The sequence below is a fragment of the Tinamus guttatus genome, unplaced genomic scaffold, assembly GCF_059628265.1.
Source record: "Tinamus guttatus ecotype Peru unplaced genomic scaffold, ASM5962826v1 Tinamus_guttatus_pri_ptg000244l, whole genome shotgun sequence".
NCBI classification, from domain to species: Eukaryota; Metazoa; Chordata; class Aves; order Tinamiformes; family Tinamidae; genus Tinamus; species Tinamus guttatus.
Window position 1 is genome coordinate 191700 of NW_028288778.1, and position 18137 is coordinate 209836.

At 39.8% G+C, this 18137-nt stretch overlaps 1 protein-coding gene and 1 non-coding gene across 2 annotated transcripts in view; both read right to left on the bottom strand.

Moving 5' to 3' along the window:
* AP1G1 (adaptor related protein complex 1 subunit gamma 1) overlaps positions 1–18137 on the bottom strand; it is a 40554-nt gene that overhangs the window by 12818 nt on the left and 9599 nt on the right. Inside the window, exons 2-11 of the mRNA XM_088526210.1 lie at positions 14359–14562; positions 13319–13443; positions 10661–10802; positions 10023–10119; positions 9037–9113; positions 5169–5264; positions 4597–4677; positions 4240–4338; positions 3777–3832; positions 2774–2887 (exon numbers count right to left, since the gene is read on the bottom strand). Of these exons, the coding sequence (XP_088382336.1) occupies positions 2774–2887; positions 3777–3832; positions 4240–4338; positions 4597–4677; positions 5169–5264; positions 9037–9113; positions 10023–10119; positions 10661–10802; positions 13319–13443; positions 14359–14559 (1088 nt within the window). The 5' untranslated portion in view covers positions 14560–14562. The remainder of the gene's footprint in view (positions 1–2773; positions 2888–3776; positions 3833–4239; positions 4339–4596; positions 4678–5168; positions 5265–9036; positions 9114–10022; positions 10120–10660; positions 10803–13318; positions 13444–14358; positions 14563–18137) is intronic.
* On the bottom strand, positions 1215–1301 carry LOC148594453 (small nucleolar RNA SNORD71). The gene has a single exon (XR_015913483.1). It is a non-coding gene; the product is annotated as a small nucleolar RNA SNORD71 (small nucleolar RNA).

The following is an 18137-nucleotide window of genomic DNA, read 5'->3' on the forward strand; positions in this document are numbered from 1 at the left end:
ATCAGCAACGTTTTTCTCTGCTTCTCATTTGGACAGGAAATCAGAACACATACAGTGTTGCTCAGTAAGGATTCTTACAGCACATTAAAAATTTCCCCATTTCAATTAGCTTTTGAAAATCATCTAGCCACTTACTGAACTATCTATATACAATGATTGTGTACTCTTTCTTGTAAGAGAAATGTTGTAAAAGATTATATGGAACAACTTACTGTTTAATTTACATCTACACAAATCCAATTTCAAAATTCATTTAATCTCAATTTTCATTAAAATCACATTGACTGACAAGAATTAGGCTGCTATCTTGTTACGCACTTACTGGCAGCAAACCTGCGGCAGTCCCACTGATTCCATCTTGCTCCAGTATCAAGCTAGTTAACACGGAAACCTCCACATGGAACCACCACATGGAAGCAGTGGTTTTTTGTTTTGTTTTTTTCCTATCTGCTTTATATTTTCCCAGTGTTCATGAAACATTAACAAAATACATTAGACATACTGCCCAATCCAGCAGTATTAGGCACAAGCAATTTATTCTTGAAATTCTGAAAACATCTGGCTTGCACTGCTTCTTAAAATTTATGTAGCTACTATGGTAGGAAGAAATATTTCTACAATACTGTGAACTGTAAATGTGTTACTCAGCTTTTTTTTTTCCCCTCCAAACTAACGGTCAGTGGGGGGAATTTTTTTAAAAAAGGAAAAAAATGCTCAGAATTTGGGTGGAAATACATGACCAAATTGCTACCTTTTATCATCGATACCTATGTCTGGGAGAATTGTTAGAATTGCTTTCATTCTTCCAATCAGTTCTCAGCTCCACACACTTAACCTTGCTGAGTTCCATGTTTATGCATATTATTTCACTCATATTCTAGCAAATGAATTAGCACTAGAGGTGCACAGGTGTCCTCTGCAATCTTAACACACAGCATTCATCCCAACCCATAGGGCTTACCTTCAATCATATTATTGAAATCAATTCTGTCACAAAATTCCTTATCATGTAATTTGGTAATAATAAATAGACAGACAAGACTTTAATTAAAGGCCTTATACATAGACCAACAACAGTTAAAGGATGGAAAAGGCAATGCTACAGATGACAACCAAGATGAGGCAGAGAATCATGTCCTTCCATGAAGCCCCAGCCATTGGAACATGTTCTGTGGGATTCTGACACTCAGTCAGAATTTCGCTTCAATGAGGCCAGTGTGTTGTCAGCAGCACGAGTGTCAGCACGGCAACATCATGCTCTGCCGATGGATCACTCAAAGGCTTCATCCCCCAACAGCACGTGGGCTCGAAGCTCTATTGTTTTCAGCATACCTGTGTTTTCCTAGCAGGCACCAATAAAACGCTTTTGTGAACTTCCATCCAAAATCTAGCTGGGGCTTTTCTACTCCACAGCCTCACACAGGCTCTGGCACAGACCAGCAGTAACAGTCTGACATGCTCAGCATGCAAGATGTAAATTTACCTTTAGGGATGCAACGAGATTTTAAAACTAGATTACAAAATCTAGCTTTAATCACGAGATGATTAAAACTAAGGTTCAGCAGAAAGATCTAATGAAACCAGAATAGGAAACACATCAGAAAGATTTATTAGCATTATTAAAACCTAGAGATTAAAAAAGAGGCATAAATTTAAAAAAGGCCTATCAGCATGAATATCTATAGCTTATTTAATCACTGTTTGACAGGGCAGAGAAAAGAGAATTAACAGCAGTTCTCAAAGACAGAAGTATATTCATAATGTGACTAGAGGTTAGTGAAAGTCTGGCCTGCAGCACACACATTCCACAGGATGCAACAGTCCCCGTCACCGTGACACACGGCGTCTGGTGCACTGCACTCAGATCAGTGGTCACAGAAAGAACAATGATGAGCAGGAGACAGTTCTGAAAGAAAGAGTGGGCAATGAACAGGCCAAAAGACTCAACTGAGGAGAAGATTAAGAGCAGCAGGAACTGCACAGAAGCTGGCAAAAAGATGAGATCGAGCATTACAAGACTACCTTTGAATGTCTGATGGAAAAGGGGTAAGTTAGATTGCACGACTAAAAAGCTTTTGAGGATTATGAGTAAAAGGAACAAAACTAAAGCAACAGGAGGAAATGGGTGAGAAAAAAAATCTTTTTAGTGAGCAGCAGTGAGATGTATCAGGTTGCAAGCTCTCCCATTGGCCAGAGAAGTACCAACCTATCGCTATTTAATTGATAGTTGAATAGTGAGAACAAACAAGAAACCATTCCTAAGTGAAAAATTCGAACAACCAAGTCTAAATTCCACCATTTACTAACATATATTTAATCTAGCATTCATTATTTGGATGGTATAACTTGGTTTCTGAACAAATGTAGCACTGTCCATCTGAAGAACAGGAGAAACACTGAGCATGTCAACACAGCTCTCATTAGGACCAAGCTTTAGCAGATGCCTTGCATCTTCTTGTAAGCCTACAACCCAACCTCTACTGACTCCACTTTTGAAAAATTCAGGCAGACCAATAAATAAATAAATAAATAAAAGTTATAGTGCTCCTCCTCTTCCAAAGGGGCTTAAAACGTAGGAGCAGCTTCCTCAGGAAGGTGGTTGCACATTCTCCTCATTCTCTTTAAAGCAGGAATCATGCTATGCATTAATGCTACTCTTTCTTATACTAACATTAATTTTCTAATACTAATATTTATTTTATTTTTCCTCTGCATCCTGCTCTCTTTCCATATGCTGTCATTCTTTACAGTATTTCACTGATATGTCAATTACCTTTTAATGGAGACATCAAGATCCTTCAAGCAGTCCACAATTGTGCTTCTATGTCTCTGTACTGCATTATGGTCTGTCTGCACAGTCTTCAACAATGATGTCAAAGCTACATATCTGGGATAAGGACATAAGGCAAAGAATTACTTGATGGCAGCCATGCAATGCCCTCAGTTGTAGTATGCCTTTTTTTTTTTTTTTTGGCAGAATGGAATTCTGTTGTATTCAAGAACAAATGGAAGCCTTCCAGGGAACTGCCTCTCCAAAGGGCATTTCCCATACAGAAGTGTAAAATACCTAACAATACCCTGCTATCCAGACAAGCATTTATCCCAATTTCTGGGCACATGCTACTTGCCCTGCTTTCACAGGGTATTTTGGAAAGGGTAGGCAACTAAATGTTAGAACTCCTCAGATCATATTCTGAAATGAGCATATGAACTGCAGTTCCCAGTATTAGAACCTTCTACCTGTATCATGATTGTCAAACAAAATTCCTAAAGACAGCACTTCATTCCCAGCAGCTACAATAAATTCTGTGTCAAGATTCAGAGTAATCAAATCCTTTCAAGACCACAAAACAGACTCATTGTTGCCACCAGTGTGCAATCAGGAAAACAAAAACAAACAAACAAAACCCCTCAACATACACTCTTTTGCTAATTTGTCAGATCTCCCGTGCCAACCCTGACTGAATGCTCCCAGAGACCAGTCGGGACAAGGTAGGAGACTCAGGCTATTGTGGAAAAACACCTGAGACCATACTAAGAACTCGATTGTGGACCCAGACTCACCAGCTAAGGGAAAGGCTACAGTAAGGCTGACAAAAAATAATGCACTAGGAAAAAAAGAAAAAAAAAAAAAAAAAACACCACAGTGATGCTAATCCCACCAACTGCACTTCCCAACACTCTCCTAGGAAACTCTACTTCAGCACAATCTTTATCCAATTCCTTCCCAAGCATTTGTAGCTGGGTGTAGCCAGAACATGCTCCATACAACTTACCTAATATTTTTGTCGTTGTTTAGTAAGAAACGGCCTAGGATGTTAATGGCTAACACCTGCAGAAAGAGTTAGGGAATGTCAATGACCAGAGAAGGCTGCTAGTCTTCACTGATGACATTTAAAGGCAACGTGTCAAACTACCAGTGGGGTTCTTGGTCAAAGGCATAACACAAAGAACTCCACAGGCTGGCTAAGCAGAGGCAAACCCAAGGCAAGCACAGCATGAGCTCTCTCCTGCACCAAAGGGAGCCATCTGCAGAAGACCTTTTCCACCCTTCCCTCCCCCCCTCCTTTTTTTTTTTTTTTTTTTTTTTTAATTTCCCAAATTCAACAGTCTTATCTAGAGCCAATCATGCAACCACCCTTGGGTGAAATGACTTTGTTCTCATGTGTCCTCTAGGTGAGTTACTCCCTCTAATGCAAGCTTGGAAAAACAAACAATGCCCTGGCAAAGACAACTTACTCTCAGTCCACTCTCAGATTTTATGTCCATAATAGTCAGCACAGTTTCATAGAGAATAGCATTTCCCACGTTTTTACTTGTTTCTGTATTAGTGGCAACCTGGAGGGGGAAAGAAAGCCCCACAACATGAAGGATTCCAAACCCAGTCCCCCTTTTGTGCTTTACTGCAGAACAGGCAGCTGAACTAACTAGCTGAGCTTTGGTAAAAAAGCAGTGATGCCCAGAAACATACATTTCTGACAACAAAATTCACTTCAGCACTGCAGGCAGCTGACTCCTCCCCAGTGATGACAAATTTCAATTAGTAAAAAATGAGAACAGAAAGTTTAGGCTGATGAGCAACCTTGCAGATCTCACCTGTGCAAGTATATCATTCATTGCTTCACTTGAATCATCATCATTTCGCCCTAGAATTCTTAGTAACCGCAGAATTCTCACCTGTGTCACAAAGTAAAGCAAAGGAAATTTCACTGGATTAAAGTGCTTTACATAGGAGCCCCAATAAATGTCCAGTATACTTCCTGAGGAGTAACAGGAAAGCAGGACAAGCTCCTGGCTTTCTGTTCCAAAGCAAAATTAGAGTTTGGTTCCATTCTCAACAAGATCTTTACCAGAAAGTGCAGATCTATGCTATGCTTACATTTTCTCCCACTGCCCAGAACTGCTAAGAGCACTCCCACCACCCAGTAAGCACGGTCTGAAAAGACCAACACAGGCATGGCTTCTTTCTTTCTGCTATAAGCTTCCACAAAGTGACAGGCATCTTCACACTGAAGTGGACGATGAGCATTAGCACAATCAGCTCTAACACAACAAGATCTCAAAAATCAACACAGCTGCCCTTCGGTAAATACCTCACCATACCTAAGTCTCAAAAGACAGTACTGCTAGGACTAAATCTACAGATTACACTGTGCATCAGTCCTTACCTGCAAAAAGGGGTCACTGATCCCAGACACGTCATGCTCTGGTGAGTACCCAGACATGATAAGGTTCTTCAGAATACGAACTAACTGGGGAACAAGCTGTGAAGAGAGTTGTTAGAAAGTTTACCTAAACGTTTTCTTTTTCCCTAATTTTTGAAGGATCCAAAAAACAAACTGTATATTTAGAGGCAAGATCAGTTTACAGATTCTTCCACAAACTCCACCTGCACATTTAGAGAAGATTTTACATACATACCCATAGTTCAGCTAGAGAACAACTATCAGTAACTATGCTGGGATCCAAGTATCAAATTGTAACTTTCAAGTACTAAAATCTACCAGAGCACAATAGGTGATGCTCAAGTAGTACCAACTCAGGAAGCTCATCTTCTCATGAAAAGGGGGTTACTGCGACCGTTAGAATGGGGTGATTCCAGGACCTTGCTTGGGAGGTTTCTTTAACTAGCAAATCTCCATATAGCACTATGTGCTACACTTGGATGGAGCATACATATACTTGTATGGAACAACAGGCATAGCTAAGATTTGATCATTTCAGGTGCTATGAATAAATTGTTAAAAGACTGCTTCCAGTTTGACACTCCATCCAACCTAGTTTCTAGAAAGAAAAGCTTAGTGTTCTGCAGACTGCCCGAAAGCTCCTGAATAGGACACAGCACAGATTTCCCCCTAACCTTCCTCCAGGGCTCTATCGCTAGGTCACTCTTTCCCTGCAGGCAGTTTCTGGGTCCAAAACTGACTGAAGTTCTGCTATGTGTGTTACTACCAGACTAGGGAACACAGAAGCATGTAAATTTACACTGCTTATATTTAAAAATTTCATTCCAACTAGGAAGGTTGAAAACTTTAAAAAGAAGTTCCAATTCCTCAGATGTTAATTATGGTGGTCTACTGATAGACATCTACTTCACAGGATTAAGTCATTTTTCAGGACTTGTACATAGCTTTGAAGAAATGCCATCTGCTAACTCCCTCCACTTTAGGCATTTCCAGCTGTGAGTACATCAACCATCAAGGCAATTCTGAAGACGCATAATAGAGTTGCTCTATGGTAGGAAGCACACACCCAGCATAGAGTCAGCTGTTTAGGACAAAATCTGGCAAATATGTTTACCAATTAACCAGGCAAGCTGTAAGAAGCTTAATATTAATCTGCAAAAAAACAAAAACTCAAACCCTTGACAGCAACTCTGAGTAAAAATAAAGGTTGCAGGGATGAAACAGAAGCCAACTGCCCACACATTATGAGAAACCTTAAGCCTTTAAAAAAGAAACTGGATTAACTCTTACTGAGCTGTAAGAAAATAAAAATACACCCTCCTGGTAGATGGAGTACAGCTGCAGACCTCTCAAGTTTTATTCTTTTCTATAGGAAGCTTCTTTCATTCCTCTCAGTGCTCATATTATTAAATAATCCAGACACCACCTGGAGATGAGATTACAGACCACATAGAGGTGCTGTGGTGCTTGAACTAGGTGATTTTTCATCACAGAGTATGACTGGCACCAACATAGTGTCATTCTCTGTCAACTCATTTTATGCAGAACAATTACAGGTTATCAAAGCATGCTCCAAAAGAATCTCCTTTGCAATCCAGCCCTAAGACTATAATTTTTTTTTCCCCCTCATCCTTGAGACTTGCTGCTCCTGCACTTTAAGGAACTCACTATGAATCAGGAATTACATTAACATTACAGAATTTCTACCAGATGAGAGATATCCTATAATAAAGTTTGCCATTTCTGACAACATCAAATCAAGATGGTGCTTCGGTTTTGGGACAAATAGCAATGGCAGTTGCCAAGAGCACAGTGTGATTTATGGAGCCAAATAGCTACACATAGTGTAATAAATGGGCAATGTTTCTGGAGTAACATCCTGTACTTTTGTGGTGCAGTACAGGAAGGAAACCAGCTCAGTTTCCCCATCGTCTTTTTTTTTTTTTTTTTCCTACCTTAGCTCTTCAGGAATCACATACTCCTCTGAAAATGTGTTTCACAGAACATGCAAGCAAAAGAAATGGTGAATTCTGTATTGCCTGTTTTAAGAGGAATCGAGAGGATGCTGCACCATCTTTCCTCAAGACAGAATAACACCCGAGTGGAGCGACCTGCTGGAGTATTCTTAGAACACCGATTAACATTTTCTTTATTTTCTTACATGCAGCATTATCAGGAATCAGGACATGACAAAAAAAGGGAAGACACACAGCCATGGAGATCAGTTGAAGGCCCTCACCTATCTTCAGTCAAATTACACCCACAGAAAATATCAACTGTGGAGCTGTACCCAGCAGTCCTATGCAGCACAGTGAGCCAACTTTCAGGTAGCTAAAAAGCAATTACCCAAAGCTGTCCCATGCTGCAGGCAAGACAAAGCCCAATCTGTGGTAAGAAGAAAGCCCAGAGATATAGTGTGCAAGTGCACAAGAATTCCCCTACTATCCTTCAAATGAGAGAGGGCTTGAGGAAAGCAGGCTCACATTTGGAGAAGGCCACAACTGAGATTCAGGGCTGCCACGGGTATGGAAATTTAGTGATGAGATCAGAACACAAAAAGCATTAGACAAATACAGTTGATTAGCTTGTGGCATTAACCACAAATGTGGCATTAACAGGCACTGCCTCACAAGAGGCAGGGAAGTCTCTACAGATTCAATGCACGCATGCAGCATCCAGAAGAATTAACTCTTACCTTTTCATTCTAACACATAGCAGGATTCCAAACAGACAAAGGGGACAAAACAGACGAAGCAGGCATTAGGGAGAGATCAGTGTACCGTTCACAGCATAAACAACCAAAAGAGATAGCTAGAAAAGAATGTACCTAAAGGCTGTGGACTCAGCTCTTCTGTCTTTCCCAGGATTATCATTTTAAGTGATTAAATGATTATCATTTTACGGGATAAGTACCTTCAAGAGGACCCCAGTGACACTTTCACATTCATTCCTGACATATACAATTATGACAAGGGAATACGCATGCTAAAGTGACAAGATGCATCAAACGATGTATCGTTTGAAATCCCTAACAATATAGACAAGCCAAGGAAGAACTGGGCATGCAAATAAATGAGCACCTTTCTGACTTTTCAGAGGAGCAATTGTCCAGTTCCATTCTACCAGTTTTTGTTCGACTTTAATTCCTTCTTTGATCACAAAATTATAATATTTTCAGATGTTCTTCTATTAGAACTTCGCAATGTGGCAATAAGTACCGCAAAGCAAGTTACAGCATGCAGCATAAGGAAGTTAATACTAAAATGGATGAAAAAAAATCCTAATCTGAGGAGAAGAAATTATGGTGTGCCTGAAGTTAAAAGTGGAAATGACTTAACATAGCATGAACCAGAGATGAAGTATCTATAGAGCCAAAACTTCCATTGGTATTTTTGACCTAAGTTTTTAAAACCATATGCCTATGGCTAAGGCATTTAAACATCAGTCTAGGCCTCCTTGTTTCTGTATGTAATTTGTGTGCCATCCCTAATACCACTAGGCAATTATCTATTAACACAAAAAAAGGCAAGAAAAGAGGACCTCTGTCAAAGAGGATACTGTAATTCTAATTTTACTATAAAGTTCATACTACACAGCCTGAGTGATGTGTTTTAACTTATCACCGTCTTGCAGGTGTTATGGCTAAAGATACCCCATCTCCCCGATATAAAGATTTTTATGGTTTTGTGTATAATGCCTTTTTTCAAGCAGACAGGATCATCAATTTTTTCACTCAAATAAGTGTAAAAATGTATATCCTTCACCAGAAAGGCTATAATGCATCAGTAAAAAACAAAACAAATAAACAAAAAAACAACCCTAGCTCTCCAATGTTACAGTTTGCGCTTACCTTTCTAAAGTGTGCAAGCATGTCCGGGCTCCTCTCACACATCTCTGTGAGGAGAACAACTGATGTGTGAAGAACACCTAAAGGCCAGAGGAAGGAAAAAAAAAATCTGTTGTTGAAATATAATCCGGTTCATATGATAATTTACAAGCACGCGACAAAAGCAGAGGAAAATAACAAGCTGTCACACAAAACACAGCCTGCTTGAATCCAACATATCTGTGCCAAAAGATACTTGTGCTGGCAGTTGTGCCCACAGGGAAGTAGACAGCTGTGTGTGCATGTGTTAGAGCAGAAACTCAAGTGAGGAGGGAAACTGACTTTACGTGAAACAACTTCCATATTAAATACACACACAGATGGTAACTGACACGCAAACACAAAACCCCAGTAGTAGTAAAACATGCTTATTGCCTTGTAGATGTTTGGTTCCTCATGCTTACTAGTTTTATCTTCTGACTTCAGGGCCCTAGACAACCTTAAGTGACATGAATTGAGCCTTCCTAACAGAGTTCCAGACCTCAGTCGGAAAAAAGATTGGGGAAGCACGTGGGTATATGGCCAGTCAGCTGCTGAGGCCTCTGCCTTAACAGAACCCAGCAGAGCTAGAAAAGGCATGCAGGCAACAGGCTGCTCTTTCCACATACTGAATAAATATAACTTGGGGATGAAAGGATGTTGAAGAATCCTACAGTGTTATGCTAAAAGAAGGCACACAACAAGTGAAACAATATAAAGTCCCTTTAAGCAGTGCACTAGATAAAAGTCATAGTTTTTCCTGTTTCTGCCTGAAGCGTTAAAAAAAAAAAAAAGAAAAAAAAAAAGTGAAAGATTCCTTTCGTCACCTGGGCCATGTAAAATCCTGCTAAGTAGCATAGTCATAAGCACCTTCTGAATGACAAAATTTCCCTCTAAACAAAAAGCTTAGGTAGTGACCGTGCCATCCCATACCGAATGGCATAGCTTTGCTAAGCAGGTTCTCATATTACCGTGATTCTTCTCATTAAGCAAGTTTTTGGTGGCTGGCAGGAACATTTCCATGAGTTCAGGCACCTTTCTAATGACATGAACAGCACACAACGCAGCCTGTAAAGGAAAATAACTTGGTTACCGCATACTACAAGGCAACTATGTGTGTTCTGTGGGAACTATCACCATGTTCAGGAAACACAAAAATGTAGAAAATCCATGATACAATGATAAAATTCATGATACAATGTTGTATCTCATTACTAGAAGCAATATCAAACAGCTTTTTTGACCTCTTTCTGAACCGATATGAGTAAATTTAGAGGAAAAATAAAGACCGAAAGATGGGGTTAGTGTTGGTTAATAGCCAGATATTACATTATTACTTACCTTATAATCAATCATACACATTATCAAAGTAAAAACAGCTGCCTCATTTGTTGGAAGCATGTCTTGGAAAGGCTTATACACATTCCCCCCATCCACTGTTTTACTGCTCATCTAGATACACAGGGGTGTCCAGTCTTTGCCTACGCCACACACTCTGGGAAACACTCTGCCAGTATGACCTAATATGTTTAGTGTTTCAGACAGAAGCAAGGTATCTCATCAATCTCCAGTTTTAGTTCACAACAAAGTACTCAACTCCCTGAAGTACCTTCTTCCTTAGATAGGAGTTTGAAGTTTTCAGGAGTTTTTCCACTTCTCCTGCAAGGTCTCTGCACATCTCTGAGGAACCCATGCAGCCAAGAGTACAGAGTGCCAGCCCCTGCACATATTGCGTGCTGTGATTAAGGTCACTGTAAAGGAGAACAAAGAAAAAAGTCAATCAGCACACACACACAGAATCTGAACACACTAAAAAATGGGATCTGTACATACAGTCACCTTGCCAGCAGCATGCATGGTCCAGAAGAACACTTTGATACCCAGCTACTTGGGAGTACAGGTAAAGAGCAGCAGCAGCTTTGAGTGCCTACACCACCGACTTTGGCCCTGCTTGTGCTTAGAATCCTCCACTATAAAGACGTGGGTAAAACTATCAAGTGACCATTCAACGTTTGAGCTGAGGAGGGGGAAGACCACACAGAACTCCATTAAAACTCCTGAAGTTTAAAAATGCAGAAAACTTATGTTTTGAAACTTGCATGCAGAAAAGAACTTAACATCAGGTACAGCACTGCACTGACTTGGTGGTTGTCCCAGTTAAACATGTTCTAGAATAGGCTCTGGCATTTGATTTATACACTCTGATTGCAGTTTTGATGTCTTAAGATTTTTGTGTAGTTTCATTTCCTGCATATACTTACAATGTCTTAATTCAGTTTGGTCCCTTTTCTCTCTTCTATTTCACTGCTTTATTTCACTATTTCATTAGCGTTAATGAAGGATAAAGTATAAAACTTCATTCAGATTTATTCAGGAAACAAGATCTAAAACGTAACACAATTTCTATGGACTAATACATTAAATCTAGTATAAATTCTAATTTCATATTATACTAAACCTTACACACTTACACGGATGCTGACTAAAAGTAAAGGGATTCTGCAAATCAGACATACAAAATCTATGCAAAATATCCTTCATCTTAATTTGTCCTATTTCCAAAACACTCTGTTATTGTGAACTTAGACAGCCACACACCTCGTAAAGAATCAAGGCAGGAGTTTTGTTTAGTAATCCTAGCTGTTCACATGCCTGAGAAAGTCACCAAAGCACTCAATAATTAAGTCAAATAATCTATCAGCACATGCTATTTAGGTGTCCATCCACCCCAGCCACTGTACTAGACAACAGAGCTTCCACATATCAATCCCAAGAGTCCTTAACTCAGATTTCTACACCACTTTGTATCAAGCTCCTTGGTACTCGTCACTACAGTATCCAGGTTGTCACAAATCCTGATACTATTGTGCAGAAGGTAAAAACTTGTTTCCTAATTCGGGGCATTTTTGTATGATGGGGGAGCAGGGGAAATGAGTGGTATGTAACCAAACATATAAAACATGTAGAAAAGCAAGAGCCAGCATTGTGGCTGTGACATGAAGCAGCCATGCGCTACAGTAACATGTGGCGGAAGCAGCAGATGGCACAAGCTGCTAATGGCTTAATTTCTTCTTCAACTACACTTTGGCAGCTACACACTCTGCATATAGCAAGTAAATGCTTAAACAAGGGCACTCATATTTGCAGAAAAAAAAAAAATCTATGTGCTATAAACAAACACACACACACAAAAATAAACCACACACACACCAACCAAGCTGGCATTTAGATAAGTCTACTAAGATCCAGTTGTTACTTTCCCGTTCCCTTCCATCTTGAAAACAACAGAAAACACACCAATCATCATCTACTAAACTATAACATGAAACTGTCCTAATTTAGCAGCATTTTGCTGGGGAAAAGGGGAGGGGTAAGAAGGGAAGGACAGAATGCATGGGGGAATCCTAATTTTCCAACCCCCTCACGTGATTTCAAGAAGATGCCAAGCAGATAGCACATCCCAAGCTGCTGCCTTGCTTCCAAGAAAAAATATTCATCAACAGTGCCAGGCCCACCTTAAGACAACAGGGCATACACTCTTGATCCCTAAAGTCAAGCAACACCTCAGAGCTCATCAGCACAGAACTTGGCTGCATCAATAGCTACAATTTTGTGACTTAAGATGGCCAGTGCAATATACAAAATTGTATCAGTGTTATAAAAACATCTTCCAATCCAAACATATTTAAAATGTGGGAACTTTCAACAATGCTGGATTACCAACTGCTTGCCTGGCTTGGGCATACAGCAAGTTAGGAGATAACAACCTGCAAAACTAACCTATAGAAATAACCTATAGAAACTATAGGTTATTTAGACCTATAAACTATACCGAACCTATAGAAATAATCTATATAACTGACTATAGAACTAGAGAATTTTTTACAACAATTTGAGGTTTTCTACACTGGCTGAGCAGCTTATTGTGGTCAGTTCAGGGTCCTGATTTTATTCATCATAAGTCTTCAGAAAACAAATATTTTCCTTCTGGAACAGTGGTTACATCAGATGTTGTTTGCCATGTGCATTCAGAACCATGCCAACTTGTGTTCTCTTCCCACTAAGGAAGTGGAATAGGATCATCCAAAGCACAGGACTAAAACAGTCTTGTACAGTCATCAGCAATAGATTTCCAGATTGAAGACACCATTATTCTAACAATAATTAAAAAAAGACTGAAGTTTTCAAAATATAACCATCAGGAGTGCGCTTTGAGATCCTGAAACCTCAAAACATATGTTCATGGTGAAAGAGATGGTACCCTTACTTCTTGATGCAATTGGTCATAAGAAGATGCACATCCTGTCTCTCATCCAACAGCAACATGGCACCTAAATACCCAATGCGCTTGTCTGTGAATTTCTGAGAGGCAATGAGCTTGAGGCACTCCAACTGTAAAAATAAACAAACAAATAAAGAGCACAATTAGCTTAAATTATTTCTTTACTAAAGAAGAAATAGTTCGAGCCTTTATGTATACATCTTGGGTTTATCTGAGAGTATATTTTCTGCCTGATTTGGTGATACAGAAAAAATAACAAAGTTTGAACAATCAGCCTGAAACTCACAGCAAGCCGGTAGCAAAACCAGAGGCAAAGGCAGCAGCAGCCCCTTTACCTTGAAGCAGCGTTCACTGATAACCTTCCATGATCTCAGATGTACCACATACGCCAGAGATAAGTCAGAGTACAAAAACAAGTTTAGAGACTTTCTATAGATCAAGAATATCATCTTCTTGTCTCCCTCTTTCATAGTCTACCAGAGGAATAATGTTCCAAAAACAAGCTAAGCAACTGGGAACACTGCAACCAGCATTCTCCAGGTCACATTATTAAAACAGCAGTAAGAAACAGCAGTTTCTTACAGCAGAGCATAGACCAGTTATTATATGCCTAGAATAAGTTACCTAAAAAAAAAAAAAAGTGGTTACAAAACCTCCATTTTTAATTTCTATCACCATAAACCTGATGTGCTGTTTTGATCCCATCTAGAAATATCCCTACATACTAGACTGGAGTTTATGAACTACTGTTCTGCAGAAACATGGACAGTTTGCAGTGAACAGTCTAGCAAAAGTAGAATATTTTATTACGAAACTTACACAGCTATAACTCTCAAACAGTAAATCCCACTTGCGCAGTCAAAATCTAATGCAGATTCAGAATATATGGCAAGACAGCCCTTAAATATTCCAAACAGTAGAGAGGAAAACTGAAGCTAATAATGCTCCAAATCAGTCAATGTGCCTAAAACACAAAGCATAATGGCACGTGCACATAACACAGCAAGCACCTTAATTTGACCTACCTGTCCAAAATGAGCGGGGTAACCCAGCATGTGCATATAGAGCAGCTTTGCCACATTTCTGCATCGGTATGTGTTGTCTTCCTCTCTAAAGGATGATCTGATAGCAGCACATTCCTTTTGGATCATCTCACGCTCTTCTGCCTGGGTTCTTGCTGTCCGGATGGTCCGGATCAGCTCCCGCAGTCTGATAGGGGCTGGCATCCTCTGGAAGAAGGAAGAAAGATCCATAAACCCTCTACTGCACCCAAAGACTTCATAATCTCCTCATATTTTATTACGAAAAAACCTTATTTCCTATCCCACAATTATAAAAATTGAGGGAACAAGAAAACACAGAACAATTCAGTGGCTTCATTAAAATGAACTTGGAAACCAGAGTTGTATGCATCTCCAAGGAATTAAAGTTTTCATATTTGCTCTTCCATTTTCATGGGACATTGCAGACTGGAATTGTTGTGCTTTGAGATGGCTATCAAGTACACAATGTGACAAGAAGGAATTTGGCAATTCATGCTCTCATGTACACATCTTCTGATTTTCTCCATAAGTCCCAATCAAATAGTTGATCACAAAATCCTGACAAGTTGAGACAAATTCTTTACAAAGAAAATCAAGTCTGCTGAATGACTAACACAAAATTTCAGACGGGCATTCCTGATAACCAGGCTTCGAAAATCCTCGTGCAACCTTGTGCCATGCACACTTCTTTCTCTGGTGAGGGGGTGGTGTGTGCAGAGAAAAGCAGATGCAAGAGCTATCCTGACCCTGTGGATACTTTTCAGAGACTCTTCTTTAAAAAATGCAGGTTGACGCTGTCCCTTTATTACACACCAGTCAGAACAATCCTTTCTGAAACAAATAGGCCTGTCATGTTACTGTCTGGAGAAAAGCCCATCCTACATAACTCTCAGTAGTTTCATTTTACCAACTAGAACAGACGGGGCTGGCTGACCTAGAGACAACCTGTGCTCTTGAATAACCCTGAAGAGAAAAATGGCTTTCAAACAAAAACCAAACTTAAGAATCACATTCAAAACATTCGAGCTGTTATACTCGCCAAAGCAGACTCCTGACTTCCAAGAAGACAAGACTATGCATGCGCCTACACGCATGCAAGACCGAAGATAACTGAACTATTCTGGTGACACATAAACGCCATATCATCTTGCAATAAGTTATTGAATAAGGCAGTCTGTTACAAAGTTCTTGTCTGGGTAACACCCTCCCCAGTCAGCGTGTCATTAATTTTAAGCACTGCCATATGAAAAAAAGGAAATCATGTTGCATACACAATGCAATATACCGGAATACAGGAGGGAAAAGGCAGCTTGGGAAACATACTGGGCTGGTAGTAGTCTTGTTTGCTAAAGAAGTTAAACAAAGCTGCACTTACAAAGAGTAAAGGTGGCCTCTCAGTGAAGCAGCTAAGTGCTGATAAATAGATCTGGTTTGTAAACCTGATCTGCTACAGAGTTCACACAAAACACTAAGTCATTTCAGTCAAACCACGTAGCTCCTCATATTCCAGTTGCCTATTTTCATATCTAGAACTTGAATTTGCAGAGACAAAGCATTCAATTCTGAGAATGCAAAGTTGATCTTTTAGCATAAAGACACTTTGCCCCAAGATGGCTCAAAGTGAATAATCAAGATTACCAGATACTTTAGTCCTTAGTTTTGCCTGTTTCTCCACACATTAAGTTGATAATACTTCCTCACATTACTGTTATACTAAATACATTAATGCTTACTAATCGTTCATACGCAACACTAATGAGCATCAGAGGAATGGTCTAGAGGAAGTACAAAATCTCGTCTTCAGAGCAGTAAGTGAACATGAAGTAGAAAAGGTCTTTGGATGCTGCAGTCATTTTTTTTTTAATTCTGCTCACAAAAAGTTTCTAAAGTTTTGAAAGTAAACTGAAAATACTGTCCCTACACAACACTGTATCAATATGGGAAACTCTTTAGCCTGACAGCATGGAGCTCTGCTCTTGAGCTAAGTGCAAGTGCGAGTCCCTGACTGATCTTTCAGCAGCAAGAAGAAATCCTGTGATCATGAGCGACACGACACAAACTCTGCTGAGACCAGCAGCTATGTGCACTGCAACACATTTATTGGACACAGTCTGCACTAAGATTATAGCTGCTAAATTGCAAGTCTCAAAGCAGCTTGCACAAATGAACCTTTTAATGTTACTTGGCCCAAATGGATCAAGATTTTCACAAAAGCAACATAACATATCCTCAAAACAAATGGACATCCTCCCTTCCGCCTGTAGGGAATTAAGCCAAAACCACAAGGTTGCCAAAGCTTTACAAATAAAAGGCAGTTTAATTTTACTGATTCCCTGCTCACCCCATATCCCACACCTATCCATAATAAAATACTTTTCCTATCCTGAAAGAGCAAAACAGTCATCTAAAAGTCTATGAGCCTCTAATAAATAATTTACTTGGGAAATTTCAAATTGGTACAGGTAGAGATATAAAAAACTGAGAGCGTAAAACACAGAAGTGTGCAATGATTGTCTCAAAGTTGCCGTCTGGTTGTGCTGCCTTGTTCTGTGGCAACTTATTCCTAGTGAAAAGGGAAAAAGACAGCAAATGTCTGCTGTTACTGGAGACCCACTATACCCTGCCCATACTTTAGTAACTTGTCTGCCTGGGCCCATTCTCGGAGTGAGCCTTCAGCACTAAAACTCTGAATACAACTTTGTCATAGGGTTTATCTACCTGGGAAGTTGTTCTGAGTAAGATTGGATGCAATCCCAAAAGTTTCATGCGTCCTCATATCTGTAGTAGTCTTCATCTCATTCTATGCGTTTACATGAAGAATGTGATCTACCAACTCTTCAGGAGAACATTCTCCAGTATTTTCTAACTTAAGAAGGAACTTTTATCTTTCTGATTACCAAATGTAACGCCAAAGAAGGCAGAAAGTAAAAGATTAGAAACATAACGGCCCTACCAAAGCTCCATCCTGCTCAGGAACCAGTCTGCAAAGACCGGCCGATAGCAGATACCTAGGGAAGAGTATTAAAAAAGGGCAAGCACATAACAACAATTCCCCAGAATACTCTTGCAATCTCCCACAATGTGGCTCAAGAACTTCCAAAGCCAGAAACAGCATCAAATCTCCTCAGATTATGTCTGGTTCATCTGGAACCCAGGTAAATCTCAAGCGCTGACGAATGCTGCAGAATAGAGCCCCCAGCTTGAGCGCACACGGTGGAGGGCCACCTCGGTCAGCATTCCCCGACTCCCTCTCTCCATTGGTGCTCCCAATTCTTCTGAGAGGCAATAAGATAAATTCCCTATTTAGCTTTTACATGAAAACGCACGATCTTACGCATCTCCATGTTTGTCTCTCACTCACACTCCTACAAATAAATAACAAAAAAACCCACCCTACTGCCAGAATAATCTCCTGCAGGCTGAGACGACAGTCTCAAAACCATTAAGCTGACCTAGGCTGACATAAAGAAGGCATCAGGAACCTACATCTTTGAGAAATTTGGGATAAAGTTCTTCCTACTGCAGGAAACCACAATTAAACTATCATTTTGGAGTCTAGATAGGTTGATCTAAATAAGTTGATCTAAATCTTTAATGTTCCTGAGAAGACAGACAGTGGCTATTACAAGTTGAAACTGTAACTTTTCTTTTCTTTCTTTGCAATTCTTTGCAAACTTTTTCGAAAGCTCTAATCCACAGTTTGTAAACAAACTGGAGTGTGGCAAGGAGATGCTTTGAAATCAGAAATCCATTTTGCTCCC